Source organism: Staurois parvus, unplaced genomic scaffold (genome assembly GCF_062004578.1).
Source record: "Staurois parvus isolate SC_StPar_1 unplaced genomic scaffold, SC_StPar_1.0 ptg002015l, whole genome shotgun sequence".
In the NCBI taxonomy this organism is placed as follows: Eukaryota; Metazoa; Chordata; class Amphibia; order Anura; family Ranidae; genus Staurois; species Staurois parvus.
The window spans coordinates 166,025-185,289 of record NW_028319811.1 but is presented as its reverse complement, the minus strand read 5'-3'; the positions used below and the strand labels follow the sequence as shown (position 1 = coordinate 185,289).

The window sequence follows — 19,265 nt, the reverse complement described above, 5'->3', positions numbered from 1 at the left end:
ATGTAGCTCCTCTGTACATGATATACGGCGCTGTATACTGGATGTAGCTCCTCTGTACATGATATACGGCGCTGTATACTGGATGTAGCTCCTCTGTACATGATATACGGTGCTGTATACTGGATGTAGCTCCTCTGTACATGATATACGGTGCTGTATACTGGATGTAGCTCAGTCTCTGTACATGATATACGGCGCTGTATACTGGATGTAGCTCAGTCTCTGTACATGATATACGGCGCTGTATACTGGATGTAGCTCCTCTGTACATGATATACGGTGCTGTATACTGGATGTAGCTCCTCTGTACATGATATACGGTGCTGTATGCTGGATGTAGCTCCTCTGTACATGATATACGGTGCTGTATACTGGATGTAGCTCAGTCTCTGTACATGATATACGGTGCTGTATACTGGATGTAGCTCCTCTGTACATGATATACGGCGCTGTATACTGGATGTAGCTCAGTCTCTGTACATGATATACGGTGCTGTATACTGGATGTAGCTCCTCTGTACATGATATACGGTGCTGTATACTGGATGTAGCTCAGTCTCTGTACATGATATACGGTGCTGTATACTGGATGTAGCTCCTCTGTACATGATATACGGCGCTGTATACTGGATGTAGCTCCTCTGTACATGATATACGGTGCTGTATACTGGATGTAGCTCAGTCTCTGTACATGATATACGGCGCTGTATACTGGATGTAGCTCCTCTCTGTACATGATATACGGTGCTGTATACTGGATGTAGCTCCTCTGTACATGATATACGGCGCTGTATACTGGATGTAGCTCAGTCTCTGTACATGATATACGGTGCTGTATACTGGATGTAGCTCAGTCTCTGTACATGATATACGGTGCTGTATACTGGATGTAGCTCAGTCTCTGTACATGATATACGGTGCTGTATACTGGATGTAGCTCAGTCTCTGTACATGATATACGGCGCTGTATACTGGATGTAGCTCAGTCTCTGTACATGATATACGGTGCTGTATACTGGATGTAGCTCCTCTGTACATGATATACGGCGCTGTATACTGGATGTAGCTCCTCTGTACATGATATACGGTGCTGTATACTGGATGTAGCTCCTCTGTACATGATATACGGTGCTGTATACTGGATGTAGCTCCTCTGTACATGATATACGGCGCTGTATACTGGATGTAGCTCAGTCTCTGTACATGATATACGGCGCTGTATACTGGATGTAGCTCAGTCTCTGTACATGATATACGGTGCTGTATACTGGATGTAGCTCCTCTGTACATGATATACGGTGCTGTATACTGGATGTAGCTCCTCTGTACATGATATACGGCGCTGTATACTGGATGTAGCTCCTCTGTACATGATATACGGCGCTGTATACTGGATGTAGCTCAGTCTCTGTACATGATATACGGTGCTGTATACTGGATGTAGCTCCTCTGTACATGATATACGGGGCTGTATACTGGATGTAGCTCAGTCTCTGTACATGATATACGGCGCTGTATACTGGATGTAGCTCCTCTGTACATGATATACGGTGCTGTATACTGGATGTAGCTCCTCTGTACATGATATACGGCGCTGTATACTGGATGTAGCTCAGTCTCTGTACATGATATACGGTGCTGTATACTGGATGTAGCTCAGTCTCTGTACATGATATACGGTGCTGTATACTGGATGTAGCTCAGTCTCTGTACATGATATACGGTGCTGTATACTGGATGTAGCTCAGTCTCTGTACATGATATACGGCGCTGTATACTGGATGTAGCTCAGTCTCTGTACATGATATACGGTGCTGTATACTGGATGTAGCTCCTCTGTACATGATATACGGCGCTGTATACTGGATGTAGCTCCTCTGTACATGATATACGGTGCTGTATACTGGATGTAGCTCCTCTGTACATGATATACGGTGCTGTATACTGGATGTAGCTCCTCTGTACATGATATACGGCGCTGTATACTGGATGTAGCTCAGTCTCTGTACATGATATACGGCGCTGTATACTGGATGTAGCTCAGTCTCTGTACATGATATACGGTGCTGTATACTGGATGTAGCTCCTCTGTACATGATATACGGTGCTGTATACTGGATGTAGCTCCTCTGTACATGATATACGGCGCTGTATACTGGATGTAGCTCCTCTGTACATGATATACGGCGCTGTATACTGGATGTAGCTCAGTCTCTGTACATGATATACGGTGCTGTATACTGGATGTAGCTCCTCTGTACATGATATACGGCGCTGTATACTGGATGTAGCTCCTCTGTACATGATATACGGTGCTGTATACTGGATGTAGCTCCTCTGTACATGATATACGGTGCTGTATACTGGATGTAGCTCAGTCTCTGTACATGATATACGGCGCTGTATACTGGATGTAGCTCAGTCTCTGTACATGATATACGGCGCTGTATACTGGATGTAGCTCAGTCTCTGTACATGATATACGGTGCTGTATACTGGATGTAGCTCAGTCTCTGTACATGATATACGGTGCTGTATACTGGATGTAGCTCAGTCTCTGTACATGATATACGGTGCTGTATACTGGATGTAGCTCCTCTGTACATGATATACGGCGCTGTATACTGGATGTAGCTCAGGCTCTGTACATGATATACGGCGCTGTATACTGGATGTAGCTCAGTCTCTGTACATGATATACGGCGCTGTATACTGGATGTAGCTCAGTCTCTGTACATGATATACGGTGCTGTATACTGGATGTAGCTCAGTCTCTGTACATGATATACGGTGCTGTATACTGGATGTAGCTCCTCTGTACATGATATACGGCGCTGTATACTGGATGTAGCTCCTCTGTACATGATATACGGTGCTGTATACTGGATGTAGCTCCTCTGTACATGATATACGGCGCTGTATACTGGATGTAGCTCAGTCTCTGTACATGATATACGGTGCTGTATACTGGATGTAGCTCAGTCTCTGTACATGATATACGGCGCTGTATACTGGATGTAGCTCAGTCTCTGTACATGATATACGGTGCTGTATACTGGATGTAGCTCAGTCTCTGTACATGATATACGGGGCTGTATACTGGATGTAGCTCCTCTGTACATGATATACGGCGCTGTATACTGGATGTAGCTCAGTCTCTGTACATGATATACGGTGCTGTATACTGGATGTAGCTCAGTCTCTGTACATGATATACGGTGCTGTATACTGGATGTAGCTCCTCTGTACATGATATACGGTGCTGTATACTGGATGTAGCTCCTCTGTACATGATATACGGCCCTGTATACTGGATGTAGCTCAGTCTCTGTACATGATATACGGTGCTGTATACTGGATGTAGCTCCTCTGTACATGATATACGGTGCTGTATACTGGATGTAGCTCAGTCTCTGTACATGATATACGGTGCTGTATACTGGATGTAGCTCCTCTGTACATGATATACGGTGCTGTATACTGGATGTAGCTCCTCTGTACATGATATACGGCCCTGTATACTGGATGTAGCTCAGTCTCTGTACATGATATACGGTGCTGTATACTGGATGTAGCTCAGTCTCTGTACATGATATACGGTGCTGTATACTGGATGTAGCTCAGTCTCTGTACATGATATACGGCGCTGTATACTGGATGTAGCTCAGTCTCTGTACATGATATACGGTGCTGTATACTGGATGTAGCTCAGTCTCTGTACATGATATACGGCGCTGTATACTGGATGTAGCTCAGTCTCTGTACATGATATACGGCGCTGTATACTGGATGTAGCTCCTCTGTACATGATATACGGTGCTGTATACTGGATGTAGCTCCTCTGTACATGATATACGGTGCTGTATACTGGATGTAGCTCCTCTGTACATGATATACGGCGCTGTATACTGGATGTAGCTCCTCTGTACATGATATACGGTGCTGTATACTGGATGTAGCTCAGTCTCTGTACATGATATACGGTGCTGTATACTGGATGTAGCTCAGTCTCTGTACATGATATACGGTGCTGTATACTGGATGTAGCTCAGTCTCTGTACATGATATACGGTGCTGTATACTGGATGTAGCTCCTCTGTACATGATATACGGGGCTGTATACTGGATTTAGCTCCTCTGTACATGATATACGGTGCTGTATACTGGATGTAGCTCAGTCTCTGTACATGATATACGGTGCTGTATACTGGATGTAGCTCCTCTGTACATGATATACGGTGCTGTATACTGGATGTAGCTCCTCTGTACATGATATACGGTGCTGTATACTGGATGTAGCTCAGTCTCTGTACATGATATACGGCGCTGTATACTGGATGTAGCTCAGTCTCTGTACATGATATACGGTGCTGTATACTGGATGTAGCTCAGTCTCTGTACATGATATACGGTGCTGTATACTGGATGTAGCTCAGTCTCTGTACATGATATACGGTGCTGTATACTGGATGTAGCTCAGTCTCTGTACATGATATACGGTGCTGTATACTGGATGTAGCTCCTCTGTACATGATATACGGCGCTGTATACTGGATGTAGCTCAGGCTCTGTACATGATATACGGTGCTGTATACTGGATGTAGCTCAGTCTCTGTACATGATATACGGTGCTGTATACTGGATGTAGCTCCTCTGTACATGATATACGGTGCTGTATACTGGATGTAGCTCCTCTGTACATGATATACGGCGCTGTATACTGGATGTAGCTCCTCTGTACATGATATACGGCGCTGTATACTGGATGTAGCTCAGTCTCTGTACATGATATACGGTGCTGTATACTGGATGTAGCTCCTCTGTACATGATATACGGCGCTGTATACTGGATGTAGCTCCTCTGTACATGATATACGGTGCTGTATACTGGATGTAGCTCCTCTGTACATGATATACGGTGCTGTATACTGGATGTAGCTCCTCTGTACATGATATACGGGGCTGTATACTGGATGTAGCTCCTCTGTACATGATATACGGTGCTGTATACTGGATGTAGCTCAGTCTCTGTACATGATATACGGTGCTGTATACTGGATGTAGCTCCTCTGTACATGATATACGGTGCTGTATACTGGATGTAGCTCCTCTGTACATGATATACGGTGCTGTATACTGGATGTAGCTCAGTCTCTGTACATGATATACGGCGCTGTATACTGGATGTAGCTCAGTCTCTGTACATGATATACGGTGCTGTATACTGGATGTAGCTCAGTCTCTGTACATGATATACGGTGCTGTATACTGGATGTAGCTCCTCTGTACATGATATACGGTGCTGTATACTGGATGTAGCTCAGTCTCTGTACATGATATACGGTGCTGTATACTGGATGTAGCTCAGTCTCTGTACATGATATACGGTGCTGTATACTGGATGTAGCTCAGTCTCTGTACATGATATACGGTGCTGTATACTGGATGTAGCTCAGTCTCTGTACATGATATACGGCGCTGTATACTGGATGTAGCTCCTCTGTACATGATATACGGTGCTGTATACTGGATGTAGCTCAGTCTCTGTACATGATATACGGCGCTGTATACTGGATGTAGCTCAGTCTCTGTACATGATATACGGCGCTGTATACTGGATGTAGCTCCTCTGTACATGATATACGGCGCTGTATACTGGATGTAGCTCCTCTGTACATGATATACGGTGCTGTATACTGGATGTAGCTCCTCTGTACATGATATACGGCGCTGTATACTGGATGTAGCTCCTCTGTACATGATATACGGCGCTGTATACTGGATGTAGCTCCTCTGTACATGATATACGGTGCTGTATACTGGATGTAGCTCCTCTGTACATGATATACGGTGCTGTATACTGGATGTAGCTCAGTCTCTGTACATGATATACGGCGCTGTATACTGGATGTAGCTCCTCTGTACATGATATACGGCGCTGTATACTGGATGTAGCTCAGTCTCTGTACATGATATACGGTGCTGTATACTGGATGTAGCTCCTCTGTACATGATATACGGTGCTGTATACTGGATGTAGCTCCTCTGTACATGATATACGGTGCTGTATACTGGATGTAGCTCAGTCTCTGTACATGATATACGGCGCTGTATACTGGATGTAGCTCCTCTGTACATGATATACGGTGCTGTATACTGGATGTAGCTCCTCTGTACATGATATACGGTGCTGTATACTGGATGTAGCTCAGTCTCTGTACATGATATACGGTGCTGTATACTGGATGTAGCTCAGTCTCTGTACATGATATACGGTGCTGTATACTGGATGTAGCTCAGTCTCTGTACATGATATACGGTGCTGTATACTGGATGTAGCTCAGTCTCTGTACATGATATACGGCGCTGTATACTGGATGTAGCTCAGTCTCTGTACATGATATACGGTGCTGTATACTGGATGTAGCTCCTCTGTACATGATATACGGCGCTGTATACTGGATGTAGCTCAGTCTCTGTACATGATATACGGTGCTGTATACTGGATGTAGCTCAGTCTCTGTACATGATATACGGTGCTGTATACTGGATGTAGCTCCTCTGTACATGATATACGGTGCTGTATACTGGATGTAGCTCAGTCTCTGTACATGATATACGGTGCTGTATACTGGATGTAGCTCAGTCTCTGTACATGATATACGGTGCTGTATACTGGATGTAGCTCAGTCTCTGTACATGATATACGGTGCTGTATACTGGATGTAGCTCAGTCTCTGTACATGATATACGGCGCTGTATACTGGATGTAGCTCCTCTGTACATGATATACGGTGCTGTATACTGGATGTAGCTCAGTCTCTGTACATGATATACGGCGCTGTATACTGGATGTAGCTCAGTCTCTGTACATGATATACGGCGCTGTATACTGGATGTAGCTCCTCTGTACATGATATACGGCGCTGTATACTGGATGTAGCTCCTCTGTACATGATATACGGTGCTGTATACTGGATGTAGCTCCTCTGTACATGATATACGGCGCTGTATACTGGATGTAGCTCCTCTGTACATGATATACGGCGCTGTATACTGGATGTAGCTCCTCTGTACATGATATACGGTGCTGTATACTGGATGTAGCTCCTCTGTACATGATATACGGTGCTGTATACTGGATGTAGCTCAGTCTCTGTACATGATATACGGCGCTGTATACTGGATGTAGCTCCTCTGTACATGATATACGGCGCTGTATACTGGATGTAGCTCAGTCTCTGTACATGATATATGGTGCTGTATACTGGATGTAGCTCCTCTGTACATGATATACGGTGCTGTATACTGGATGTAGCTCCTCTGTACATGATATACGGTGCTGTATACTGGATGTAGCTCAGTCTCTGTACATGATATACGGCGCTGTATACTGGATGTAGCTCCTCTGTACATGATATACGGTGCTGTATACTGGATGTAGCTCCTCTGTACATGATATACGGTGCTGTATACTGGATGTAGCTCAGTCTCTGTACATGATATACGGCGCTGTATACTGGATGTAGCTCAGTCTCTGTACATGATATACGGTGCTGTATACTGGATGTAGCTCCTCTGTACATGATATACGGTGCTGTATACTGGATGTAGCTCAGTCTCTGTACATGATATACGGCGCTGTATACTGGATGTAGCTCCTCTGTACATGATATACGGTGCTGTATACTGGATGTAGCTCCTCTGTACATGATATACGGTGCTGTATACTGGATGTAGCTCCTCTGTACATGATATACGGCGCTGTATACTGGATGTAGCTCAGTCTCTGTACATGATATACGGTGCTGTATACTGGATGTAGCTCCTCTGTACATGATATACGGCGCTGTATACTGGATGTAGCTCCTCTGTACATGATATACGGCGCTGTATACTGGATGTAGCTCAGTCTCTGTACATGATATACGGTGCTGTATACTGGATGTAGCTCCTCTGTACATGATATACGGTGCTGTATACTGGATGTAGCTCCTCTGTACATGATATACGGTGCTGTATACTGGATGTAGCTCCTCTGTACATGATATACGGCGCTGTATACTGGATGTAGCTCAGGCTCTGTACATGATATACGGCGCTGTATACTGGATGTAGCTCAGTCTCTGTACATGATATACGGTGCTGTATACTGGATGTAGCTCCTCTGTACATGATATACGGTGCTGTATACTGGATGTAGCTCAGTCTCTGTACATGATATACGGCGCTGTATACTGGATGTAGCTCCTCTGTACATGATATACGGCGCTGTATACTGGATGTAGCTCAGTCTCTGTACATGATATACGGTGCTGTATACTGGATGTAGCTCCTCTGTACATGATATACGGTGCTGTATACTGGATGTAGCTCCTCTGTACATGATATACGGTGCTGTATACTGGATGTAGCTCCTCTGTACATGATATACGGCGCTGTATACTGGATGTAGCTCCTCTGTACATGATATACGGCGCTGTATACTGGATGTAGCTCAGTCTCTGTACATGATATACGGTGCTGTATACTGGATGTAGCTCAGTCTCTGTACATGATATACGGTGCTGTATACTGGATGTAGCTCAGTCTCTGTACATGATATACGGCGCTGTATACTGGATGTAGCTCAGTCTCTGTACATGATATACGGTGCTGTATACTGGATGTAGCTCAGTCTCTGTACATGATATACGGCGCTGTATACTGGATGTAGCTCAGCTCTGTATATAGTCCTCTGTCTCTGGTAATCCATCCATGTATCTCATCCCAGAAGAATGTGATTCAGGTGGTAACTGTCACTTTTTCCTGTCCTCTCAGTGCGATGCGGTCAGCGTGCTGGAAAAGGAACACGACTACAAAGACGAACACTTTGACTTCATCCAATCTCACATCCGGAGGTTCTGCCTGCAGTGTATCCTTCCCAAGTGACGGGCGGGGGATCCGGAACCCCAACAGGCTCCATTGTGTCCTAGAACATTCTCGATCAGCAGCTTTGTCACTGGAACAGCCCCCCATGTCCCCCCTCCCCCTGAACTCCCCCCCCCATCTCCCCCGAACCCCCCCCCCCCTCCTCCCCCATCTCCCTCTCCCCCCATCTCCCCCTCCCCCCATCTCCCCCTCCCCCCTTTAATTATATTCCATGCCTGATCAGTGCTAATAAGGTTCATCCTTCAAATTCATTTCTGAATCCATAGAACAGGGAGGGGCGATGCAGTCATTTTTGATGACCTCCTTAAAGTGGAGCTCCGCCCAAAAGGGGAAGTTCCGCTTTAAAGATTGGTCCCCCGCTCCCTATTAAGGATTGGCACCTTTGGGGAGCGGGGGAAGCAGGTACCCGATATTGACAGGCTCCCACTGCAATCACCTAGGTGATCAGAAGCAGAAGGTGTCCTCCCCCCTCCCTCCCCATGACACATGATAGGTCCCAGAAGACTACGGGACCATTCAGGAAGCTCAGCGTTTCTCGCACATGCTCAGTGGGCACCCAGGTGTGAAGCCGCAAGCTGTCCCCGCCGGGGGCCCACACTGAAGATGCCGGCGCCGGGAATACAGGACAGCCGGTGACACGGGCTGCGGGGAGGACACCGCAGGACCCAGGGACAGGTAAGTGGCTGTTTTTTAAAAGTCATCAGATACAGTTTTTGTCCAGTTTTTGTAGCCGCTGACTTTTATTTTTTTACAGAGTGAGTGGAACTTTGCTTTAAAGGGTAACTCCACTTTTGTGGGAAAAAATATCAAATTAAAAAAAATATAATATAGTGTATATAATTGCTCCACAAGTCACATTGTAACTGATTGTTATATAAAATTCTCTTTCCTTTCCAATCTGCAGCTGCTGTCATTTTCTGTCAAATGCAAATTTCCTGCCAGAAATGTAATTTTTTGGTCGTGTGATTGGCTGACTGATTTTCCCAGAAGTCTGCACTAAGATACAAGTCTAATTTTGGGCATCCCCTGCAACAGAAATTTTATTTTTGGTGAGATACTCCCAGAAGGGAATCACATCCAAAGGGATGCAGACCCCGCCACTTTCCTCATTAGAGCCCTGCAGGTGCAGCCGCTGATTGATGATTATAGAGTCCCTCCCATTCACATTCACTCTGCACAGGACACAGAGAAACAAACAGATATTTCTTCAGAGTAACAAAAGGTCAGAATCTGCTACAAAGTGTTACAATCCCTGCGATGTACAGAGATCCCCCGGGGGGGGGGGGGTGGGATTATTTCTCTCAACAAAAGTGGAATTACTCTTTCTAGGAAACAAGTGTTTTCCCGGCAGAGCAGCAGGTTTACTGTAATTACATCCCAGCATGTGCAATACTTCCCTTCTCGCTGCCAATAGGAATGAGATCTGGTGCGTTGGAATCCCCGTCCAGACCCTCCCAACACGCTGTCACCTGTACTGGGCCCATCATACGAGGCATTCCCCCCCCACCAGCAGGTCGGGTATGTCAGCGGATGGTCCGGCTTTATAAATGGAGACAATGAACTCCTACGGCCTCCTACAGACCCCCGTGTTGTGACAACGCACAGCACCTTGTGTGGTGAGCCCTTCAGAGTGTCCCTCCATTGTACAGACCCAGGATGTGCCAACACCCCCCCCCCCCCATGCAGTGCGACACAGAGGCCATGCCATGCAGTGCGGTGTGCTGCGTCGTTTCACTGCCATCTGACATGTGTTGGTTCATCGCTGTGCATTGGCAGCCCGTTCTGCTTCATCCTATCATATTGTCAGCCATTCCTGTCCCCTCCGTGCTTGGAGAGAAGTACTCTCCCTCCTCTCCATTGTACTCTCCCTCCTCTCCATTGTACTCTCCCTCCTCTCCATTGTACTCTCCCTCCTCTCCATTGTACTCTCCCTCCTCTCCATTGTACTCTCCCTCCTCTCCATTGTACTCTCCCTCCTCTCCATTGTACTCTCCCTCCTCTTCGTTGTGCTCTCCCTCCTCTTCGTTGCGCTCTCCCTCCTCTTCGTGGCGCTCTCCCTCCTCTTCGTGGCGCTCTCCCTCCTCTTCGTGGCGCTCTCCCTCCTCTTCGTGGCGCTCTCCCTCCTCTTCGTGGCGCTCTCCCTCCTCTTCGTGGCGCTCTCCCTCCTCTTCGTGGCGCTCTCCGTCCTCTTCGTGGCGCTCTCCGTCCTCTTCGTGGCGCTCTCCGTCCTCTTCGTGGCGCTCTCCGTCCTCTTCGTGGCGCTCTCCGTCCTCTTCGTGGCGCTCTCCGTCCTCTTCGTGGCGCTCTCCGTCCTCTTCGTGGCGCTCTCCGTCCTCTTCGTGGCGCTCTCCGTCCTCTTCGTGGCGCTCTCCGTCCTCTTCGTGGCGCTCTCCGTTCTCTTCGTGGCGCTCTCCGTCCTCTTTGTTGTACTCTCCCGTCCTCTTTGTTGTACTCTCCCGTCCTCTTCGTGGCGCTCTCCCGTCCTCTTTGTTGTACTCTCCCGTCCTCTTTGTTGTACTCTCCCGTCCTCTTCGTGGCGCTCTCCCGTCCTCTTCGTGGCGCTCTCCCGTCCTCTTCGTGGCGCTCTCCCGTCCTCTTCGTGGCGCTCTCCCGTCCTCTTCGTGGCGCTCTCCCGTCCTCTTCGTGGCGCTCTCCCGTCCTCTTCGTGGCGCTCTCCCGTCCTCTTCGTGGCGCTCTCCCGTCCTCTTCGTGGCGCTCTCCCGTCCTCTTCGTGGCGCTCTCCCGTCCTCTTCGTGGCGCTCTCCCGTCCTCTTCGTGGCGCTCTCCCGTCCTCTTCGTTGCGCTCTCCCGTCCTCTTCGTTGCGCTCTCCCGTCCTCTTCGTTGCGCTCTCCCGTCCTCTTCGTTGCGCTCTCCCGTCCTCTTCGTTGCGCTCTCCCGTCCTCTTCGTTGCGCTCTCCCGTCCTCTTCGTTGCGCTCTCCCGTCCTCTTCGTTGCGCTCTCCCGTCCTCTTCGTTGCGCTCTCCCGTCCTCTTCGTTGCGCTCTCCCGTCCTCTTCGTTGCGCTCTCCCGTCCTCTTCGTTGCGCTCTCCCGTCCTCTTCGTTGCGCTCTCCCGTCCTCTTCGTTGCGCTCTCCCGTCCTCTTCGTTGCGCTCTCCCGTCCTCTTCGTTGCGCTCTCCCGTCCTCTTCGTTGCGCTCTCCCGTCCTCTTCGTTGCGCTCTCCCGTCCTCTTCGTTGCGCTCTCCCGTCCTCTTCGTTGCGCTCTCCCGTCCTCTTCGTTGCGCTCTCCCGTCCTCTTCGTTGCGCTCTCCCGTCCTCTTCGTTGCGCTCTCCCGTCCTCTTCGTTGCGCTCTCCCTCCCTCCTTGTTGCGCTCTCCCTCCCTCTTCGTTGCGCTCTCCCTCCCTCTTCGTTGCGCTCTCCCGTCCTCTTCGCGGCGCTCTCCCGTCCTCTTCGCGGCGCTCTCCCGTCCTCTTCGCGGCGCTCTCCCGTCCTCTTCGTGGCGCTCTCCCGTCCTCTTCGTGGCGCTCTCCCGTCCTCTTCGTTGTTCTGTCCTTAATACATGTGACAGATGGAGCTGCCTTAATATATACTTCTGTCAAAGAAGAGAAAAACCTGGACTTGTTGTACAAATACATTGTGCATAAAATGTACGGATATCACTTCAGTAGCGCGGCCTTGGTGGTGGAGAAGGACGCCGTGTTCATGTGAGTCATTTGTTTCCTTTTATTCCATTCAGATTTCCTCAAATGTGTGTGAGACGAATATTCACTGAATAGTGGAGGGGAGAATGAATAGAATGGCTGCCTGTCGCCATCTTAATCCGGCCCATGAGTTGCGGGTCCGGCCCATGAGTTGCGGGTCCGGCCCATGAGTTCCACGTTCACTATTCCTGCTGTGTATGATATCCACGAAAGCAAATTACACGCAGGAATTGATAGTAAAATGTAAACATCTTTGATTTCAATAGCAGAAGTTTTTGCTGGACACGTTTGAACATCTATGTGACGCCACGTTGCTGCGCCGCGCTCCTCTGCCAATTCTGGGCTGTAGTTATAGTGATTCTAAAGGCAATTTTTTTCTTAAATAAACACGTCATACCTACCTGCTCTGTCCTGGTATTAGGGGGCCCCCCCGCCAGTGCTCCTCTTCCCTGCTGAGTGCCCCCTTAGCAAGCCTCTTGTTATGGGGGCACTAGTGTATGCTCACTCCTGAGCCAGAGACACACAGCATGGTTCAGCCCGGCTCCACACTCTCTCCTCACTGGCTATGATTGACAGCAGCAGGAGCCAATGACTTTTGTTCCTGCCTGTCAGTCCAGTGAGGAGGGAGAGACTAGAGAGACGCTGGCCTTGTGCACATCACTGGACAGAGATCGGGTTCAGGTATTTGGGGGGAGGGGGGGAGCTGCTTGCAGAAGGTTTTTTATCATAATGCATAGAATGCTTTAAGGGACAAAATACCTCCTGCCTTACGGCCCCTTTCATTCGGGGCGGATCTGTCAGGGTGATCCGCCTGCTCAGCGGGGAATCCCTCCACTGATCCCCACAGATGACAGGTCTCTGGTCTGCTGCTGCAGAGCGGACACACACTGCCTGCTGATTTCAATGGGACGGTTGGATTGAAACAGACCGCCTGTCCGTTTCCACCCGATTCTCATCTGATCCGATCCACTGGACAGATGGGGAGCGGATCCCCATCTGTCTGTTTTTGGCGTACAGAACCGGATATTGTCCGGTGACACCTGCCGGTCCATAGAAGTCTATGAATGGACCAATTGGGTCCACCTGAAAATCCTACAGGCAGACCCCATCAGTCCGCTCGTGTGAAAGGGGCCTTAGAACGACTTTAACGGAGTCCCCTACCTGTGATGTGTAGAGCAATGAATGAGAGAGCGGCAGATATGCAAAAAAGGTACAGAAATATACACTTCGCTGTGTGTATCCCTATGTGGGCCTGCCTGACAGGGGGGTAGGGGGGTGAGGGGTAGGATGGGATGTGAGTAGGGTGAGGGGAAGGATGGGGTGTGAGTAGGATGATGGGTAGGATGGGGTGTGAGTAGGATGATGGGTAGGTAGGTGTGGGTAGGATGGGGTGAGTAGGATGATGGGTAGGATGGGGTGTGAGTAGGATGGGGTGAGTAGGATGAGGGGTAGGATGGGGTGTGAGTAGGATGAGGGGTAGGATGGGGTGAGTAGGATGAGGGGTAGGATGGGGTGTGAGTAGGGTGAGGGGTAGGATGGGGTGTGAGTAGGATGAGGGGTAGGATGGGGTGTGAGTAGGATGATGGGTAGGATGGGGTGAGTAGGATGGGGTGTGAGTAGGATGAGGGGTAGGATGGGGTGTGAGTAGGGTGAGGGGTAGGATGGGGTGTGAGTAGGATGAGGGGTAGGATGGGGTGTGGGTAGGATGGGGTGAGTAGGATGATGGGTAGGATGGGGTGTGAGTAGGATGATGGGGTAGGATGGGGTGTGAGTAGGGTGAGGGGTAGGATGGGGTGTGAGTAGGGTGAGGGGTAGGATGGGGTGTGAGTAGGAAGAGGGGTAGGATGGGGTGTGAGTAGGGTGAGGGGTAGGATGGGGTGTGAGTAGGGTGAGGGGTAGGATGGGGTGTGAGTAGGAAGAGGGGTAGGATGGGGTGTGAGTAGGAAGAGGGTAGGATGGGGTGTGACTAGGATGATGGGTAGGATGGGGTGAGTAGAATGGGTAGGTAGGTGTGGGTAGGATGATGGGTAGGATGGGGTGTGAGTAGGATGATGGGTAGGATGGGGTGTGAGTAGGATGATGGGTAGGATGGGGTGTGAGTAGGATGAGGGGTAGGATGGGGTGAGTAGGATGAGGGGTAGGATGGGGTTGTGAGTAGGATGAGGGGTAGGATGGGATGTGAGTAGGATGGGGTGAGTAGGATGATGGGTAGGATGGGGTGTGAGTAGGATGGGGTGGGTAGGATGGGGGTGTGAGTAGGATGATGGGTTGGATGGGGTGAGTAGGATGAGGGGTAGGATGGGGTGAGTAGGATGAGGGGTAGGATGGGGTGTGAATAGGATGAGGGGTAGGATGGGGTGAGTAGGATGAGGGGTAGGATGGGGTGTGAGTAGGATGAGGGGTAGGATGGGGTGTGAATAGGATGAGGGGTAGGATGGGGTGTGAGTAGGGTGATGAGTAGGATGGGGGTGTGAGTAGGATGAGGGGTAGGATGGTGTGAGTAGGATGAGGGGTAGGATGGGTGAGTAGGATGATGGGTTGGATGGGGTGAGTAGGATGATGGGTAGGATGGGTTGAGTAGGATGATGGGTAGGATGGGGTGAGTAGGGTGATGGGTAGGATGGGGTGTGAGTAGGGTGATGGGTAGGATGGGGTGCGTAGGATGATGGGTAGGATGGGGTGAGTAGGATGAGGGGTAGGATGGGGTGAGTAGGATGGGGTGAGTAGGGTGATGGGTAGGATTGGGGTGAGTGGGGGAGGTAGGGTAGTAGGATGAGGGGTAGGATGAGGGGTAGGATGGGGTGTGGGTAGGATGGGGTGTGGGTAGGATGGGGTGTGAGCAGGGTGATGGGTAGGATGGGTGTGAGTAGGATGATGAGTAGGATGGGGTGTGAACTAGGATGATGAGTAGGATGGGGTGTGAGTAGGATGATGAGTAGGATGGGGTGTGAGTAGGATGATGGGTAGGATGGGGTGTGAGTAGGATGGGGTGAGTAGGATGAGGGGTGGGATGGGGTGTGAGTAGGGTGAGGGTAGGATGGGGTGTGAGTAGGGTGAGGGGTAGGATGGGGTGTGAGTAGGATGAGGGTAGGATGGGGTGTGAATAGGGTGAGGGGTAGGATGGGGTGTGAGTAGGATGAGGGGTAGGATGGGGTGTGAGTAGGATGATGGGTAGGATGGGGTGTGAGTAGGATGAGTGGTAGGATGGGGTGAGAGTAGGATGAGGGGTAGGATGGGGTGCGAGTAGGATGAGGGGTAGGATGGGGTGCGAGTGGGTGAGGGGTAGGATGGGGTGTGAGTAGGGTGAGGGGTAGGATGGGGTGTGAGTAGGATGAGGGGTAGGATGGGGTGTGACTAGGGATGAGGGGTAGGATGGGGGTGGGTAGGATGGGGTGAGTAGGATATGGGTAGGATGGGGTGTGAGTAGGATGAGGGTAGGAGGGGTGTGAGTAGGAAGAGGGGTAGGATGGGGTGTGAGTAGGGTGAGGGGTAGGATGGGGTGTGAGTAGGGTGAGGGGGTAGGATGGGGTGTGAGTAGGGTGAGGGGTAGGATGGGGTGTGAGTAGGAAGAGGGGTAGGATGGGGTGTGGACTAGGATGATGAGTAGGATGGTGGTGAGTAGGATGATGAGTAGGATGGGGTGTGAGTAGGATGATGGGTAGGATGGTGTGAGTAGGATGATGAGTAGGATGGGGTGTGAATAGATGATGAGTAGGATGGGTGTGAGTAGGTGATGAGTAGGATGGGGTGTGAGTAGGATGATGGGTAGGATGGGTGTGAGTAGGATGGGGTGAGTAGGATGAGGGGTAGGATGGGGTGTGAGTAGGGTGAGGTAGGATGGGATGGAGTAGGGTGAGGGGTAGGATGGGGTGTGAGTAGGATGAGGGGTAGGATGGGGTGAGTAGGATGAGGGGTAGGATGGGGTGTGAGTAGGATGAGGGGTTAGGATGGGTGAGTAGGATGAGGGGTAGGATGGGGTGAGTAGGATGAGGGGTAGGATGGGGTGTGAGTAGGATGAGGGGTAGGATGGGGTGTGAGTAGGATGATGGGTTGGATGGTGTGGGTAGGATGAGGGGTAGGATGGGGTGAGTAGGATGAGGGGTAGGATGGGGTGTGCATAGGATGAGGGGTAGGATGGGGTGTGAATAGGATGAGGGGTAGGATGGGGGTGAGTAGGATGATGGGTAGGATGGTGTGTGAGTAGGATGAGGGGTAGGATGGGGTGTGAGTAGGATGAGGGGTTAGGATGGGGTGTGAATAGGATGAGGGGTAGGATGGGGTGTGAGTAGGATGAGGGTAGATGGGGTGTGAGTAGGATGAGGGGTAGGATGGGGGTGAGTGGATGAGGGGTAGGATGGGGTGAGTAGGATGATGGGTTGGATGGGGTGAGTAGGATGATGGGTAGGATGGGTTGAGTAGGATGATGGGTAGGATGGGGTGAGTAGGACTGATGGGTAGGATGGGGTGAGTAGGATGAGGGGTAGGATGGGGTGAGTAGGGTGATGGGTAGGATGGGGTGAGTAGGGTGATGGGTAGGTAGGGGTGAGTAGGATGAGGGGTAGGATGGGGTGTGGGTAGGATGGGGTGTGAGCAGGGTGATGGGTAGGATGGGTGTGAGCAGGGTGATGGGTGTGGGGTGTGAGTGGATGATGAGTAGGATGGGGTGTGAGTAGGATGATGAGTAGGATGGGGTGTGAGTAGGATGATGAGTAGGATGGGGTGTGAGTAGGATGATGGGTAGGATGGGGTGAGTAGGATGATGGGTAGGATGGGGTGTGAGTAGGATGATGAGTAGGATGGGGTGTGAGTAGGATGATGGGTAGGATGGGTTGGATGGGGTGATTAGGATGATGGGTAGGATGGGGTGAGTAGGATGATGGGTAGGATGGGTTGAGTAGGATGGGGTGAGTAGGATGATGGGTTGGATGGGGTGAGTAGGATGAGGGTAGGATGGGGTGAGTAGGATGGTGAGTAGGATGATGGGTTGGATGGGGTGAGTAGGATGATGGGTAGGATGGGGTGAGTAGGTGTGGGGAGGATGGGGTGAGTAGATGAGGTAGGATGGGGTGAGTAGGATGATGGGTAGGATGGGGTGAGTAGGATGATGGGTTGGATGGGTGAGTAGGATGATGGGTAGGTAGGTGTAGGTAGGATGGGGTGAGTAGGATGATGGGTTGGATGGGGTGAGTAGGATGATGAGTAGGATGATGGGTAGGATGGGGTGAGTAGGATGATGGGTAGGATGGGGTGAGTAGGATGATGGGTTGGATGGGGTGAGTAGGATGATGGGTAGGATGGGTGAGTAGGATGATGGGTAGGATGATGGGTTGGTTGGGGTGAGTAGGATGATGGGTGGATGGGGTGAGTAGGATGATGGGTAGGATGGGGTGAGTAGGATGATGGGTAGGATGGGGTGAGTAGGATGATGAGTAGGATGATGGGTTGGATGGGGGTGAGTAGGATGATGGGTTGGATGGGGTGAGTAGGATGATGGGTAGGATGGGGTGAGTAGGATGATGAGTAGGATGATGGGTTGGATGGGGTGAGTAGATGATGGGTTGGATGGGGTGAGTAGGATGATGGGTTGGATGGGGTGAGTTAGGATGATGGGTTAGGATGGGGTGAGTAGGATGATGGGTTGGATGGGGTGAGTAGGATGATGGGTAGGATGATGGGTAGGATGGGGTGAGTAGGATGATGGGTTGGATGGGGTGAGTAGGATGATGGGTTGGATGGGTTGAGTAGGGTGATGGGGGTGAGTAGGATGGTGAGTAGGAGGATGGGTAAGATGGTATCCCGGGTCTCTGACACCATTGCTGTGGTTCTGTGCAGCTCCATGTTCCTTCCAGTTCTGGGTCTGATGGTTCTGTTCCTGCTGAGGCCGCCAGTCCCACGTTCTGTAGGAAGCGGTTCCATCGGCTGCTCAGTAGAAGTGGGAATTTGTTTTATTGACTTCTGGGGGATGGTAATTATTTTGTGCTCTTTTCTTTAGTCCTGCTGGCTGGGACAATGAGAAGAAAATAGGAATTTTGCACGAAAATTTTGCTAGCATCAAACCTGAAGATGCCTTTGAAGACTTTATTGTCAAGCCGCCTGTTTAGAAAGGTAGGTGATTGGTGGTCGGTGGTTGGTGATGGGTGGTAGGTGGTAGGAGATGGGTGGTAGGTGATGGGTGGTAGGTGATGGGTGGTAGGTGATGGGTGGTTGGTGATGGGTGGTTGGTGATGGGTGGTTGGTGATGGGTGGTTGGTGATGGGTGGTTGGTGATGGGTGTTTGGTGATGGGTGGTGGGTGATGGGTGGTGGGTGGTAGGTGATGGGTGGTAGGTGATGGGTGGTAGGTGATGGGTGGTCGGTGGTTGGTGATGGGTGGTTGGTGATGGGTGATGGGTGGTGGGTGGTGGGTGATGGGTGGTGGGTGATGGGTGATGGGTGATGGGTGGTGGGTGATGGGTGGTGGGTGGTGGGTGGTGGGTGATGGGTGGTTGGTGATGGGTGGTTGGTGATGGGTGGTTGGTGATGGGTGGTTGGTGATGGGTGGTAGGTGATGGGTGGTAGGTGATGGGTGGTAGGTGATGGGTGGTTGGTGATGGGTGGTCAGTGATGGGTGGTTGGTGGTCAGTGATGGGTGGTTGGTGGTCGGTGATGGGTGGTTGGTGATGGGTGGTTGGTG

At 50.3% G+C, this 19,265-nt stretch overlaps 1 protein-coding gene across 1 annotated transcript; it reads left to right on the top strand.

Moving 5' to 3' along the window:
• The first annotated feature begins 8,726 nt into the window (after positions 1–8,726).
• LOC149433033 (cytoplasmic dynein 1 light intermediate chain 2-like) lies at positions 8,727–18,694 on the top strand. The gene is made up of 3 exons (XM_089664738.1): positions 8,727–8,914; positions 12,461–12,596; positions 18,586–18,694. Exons 1-3 carry the CDS (start codon positions 8,758–8,760, stop codon positions 18,692–18,694), a joined length of 402 nt encoding a protein of 133 aa, XP_089520864.1. The 5' UTR covers positions 8,727–8,757.
• Positions 18,695–19,265: the final 571 nt, after the last annotated feature.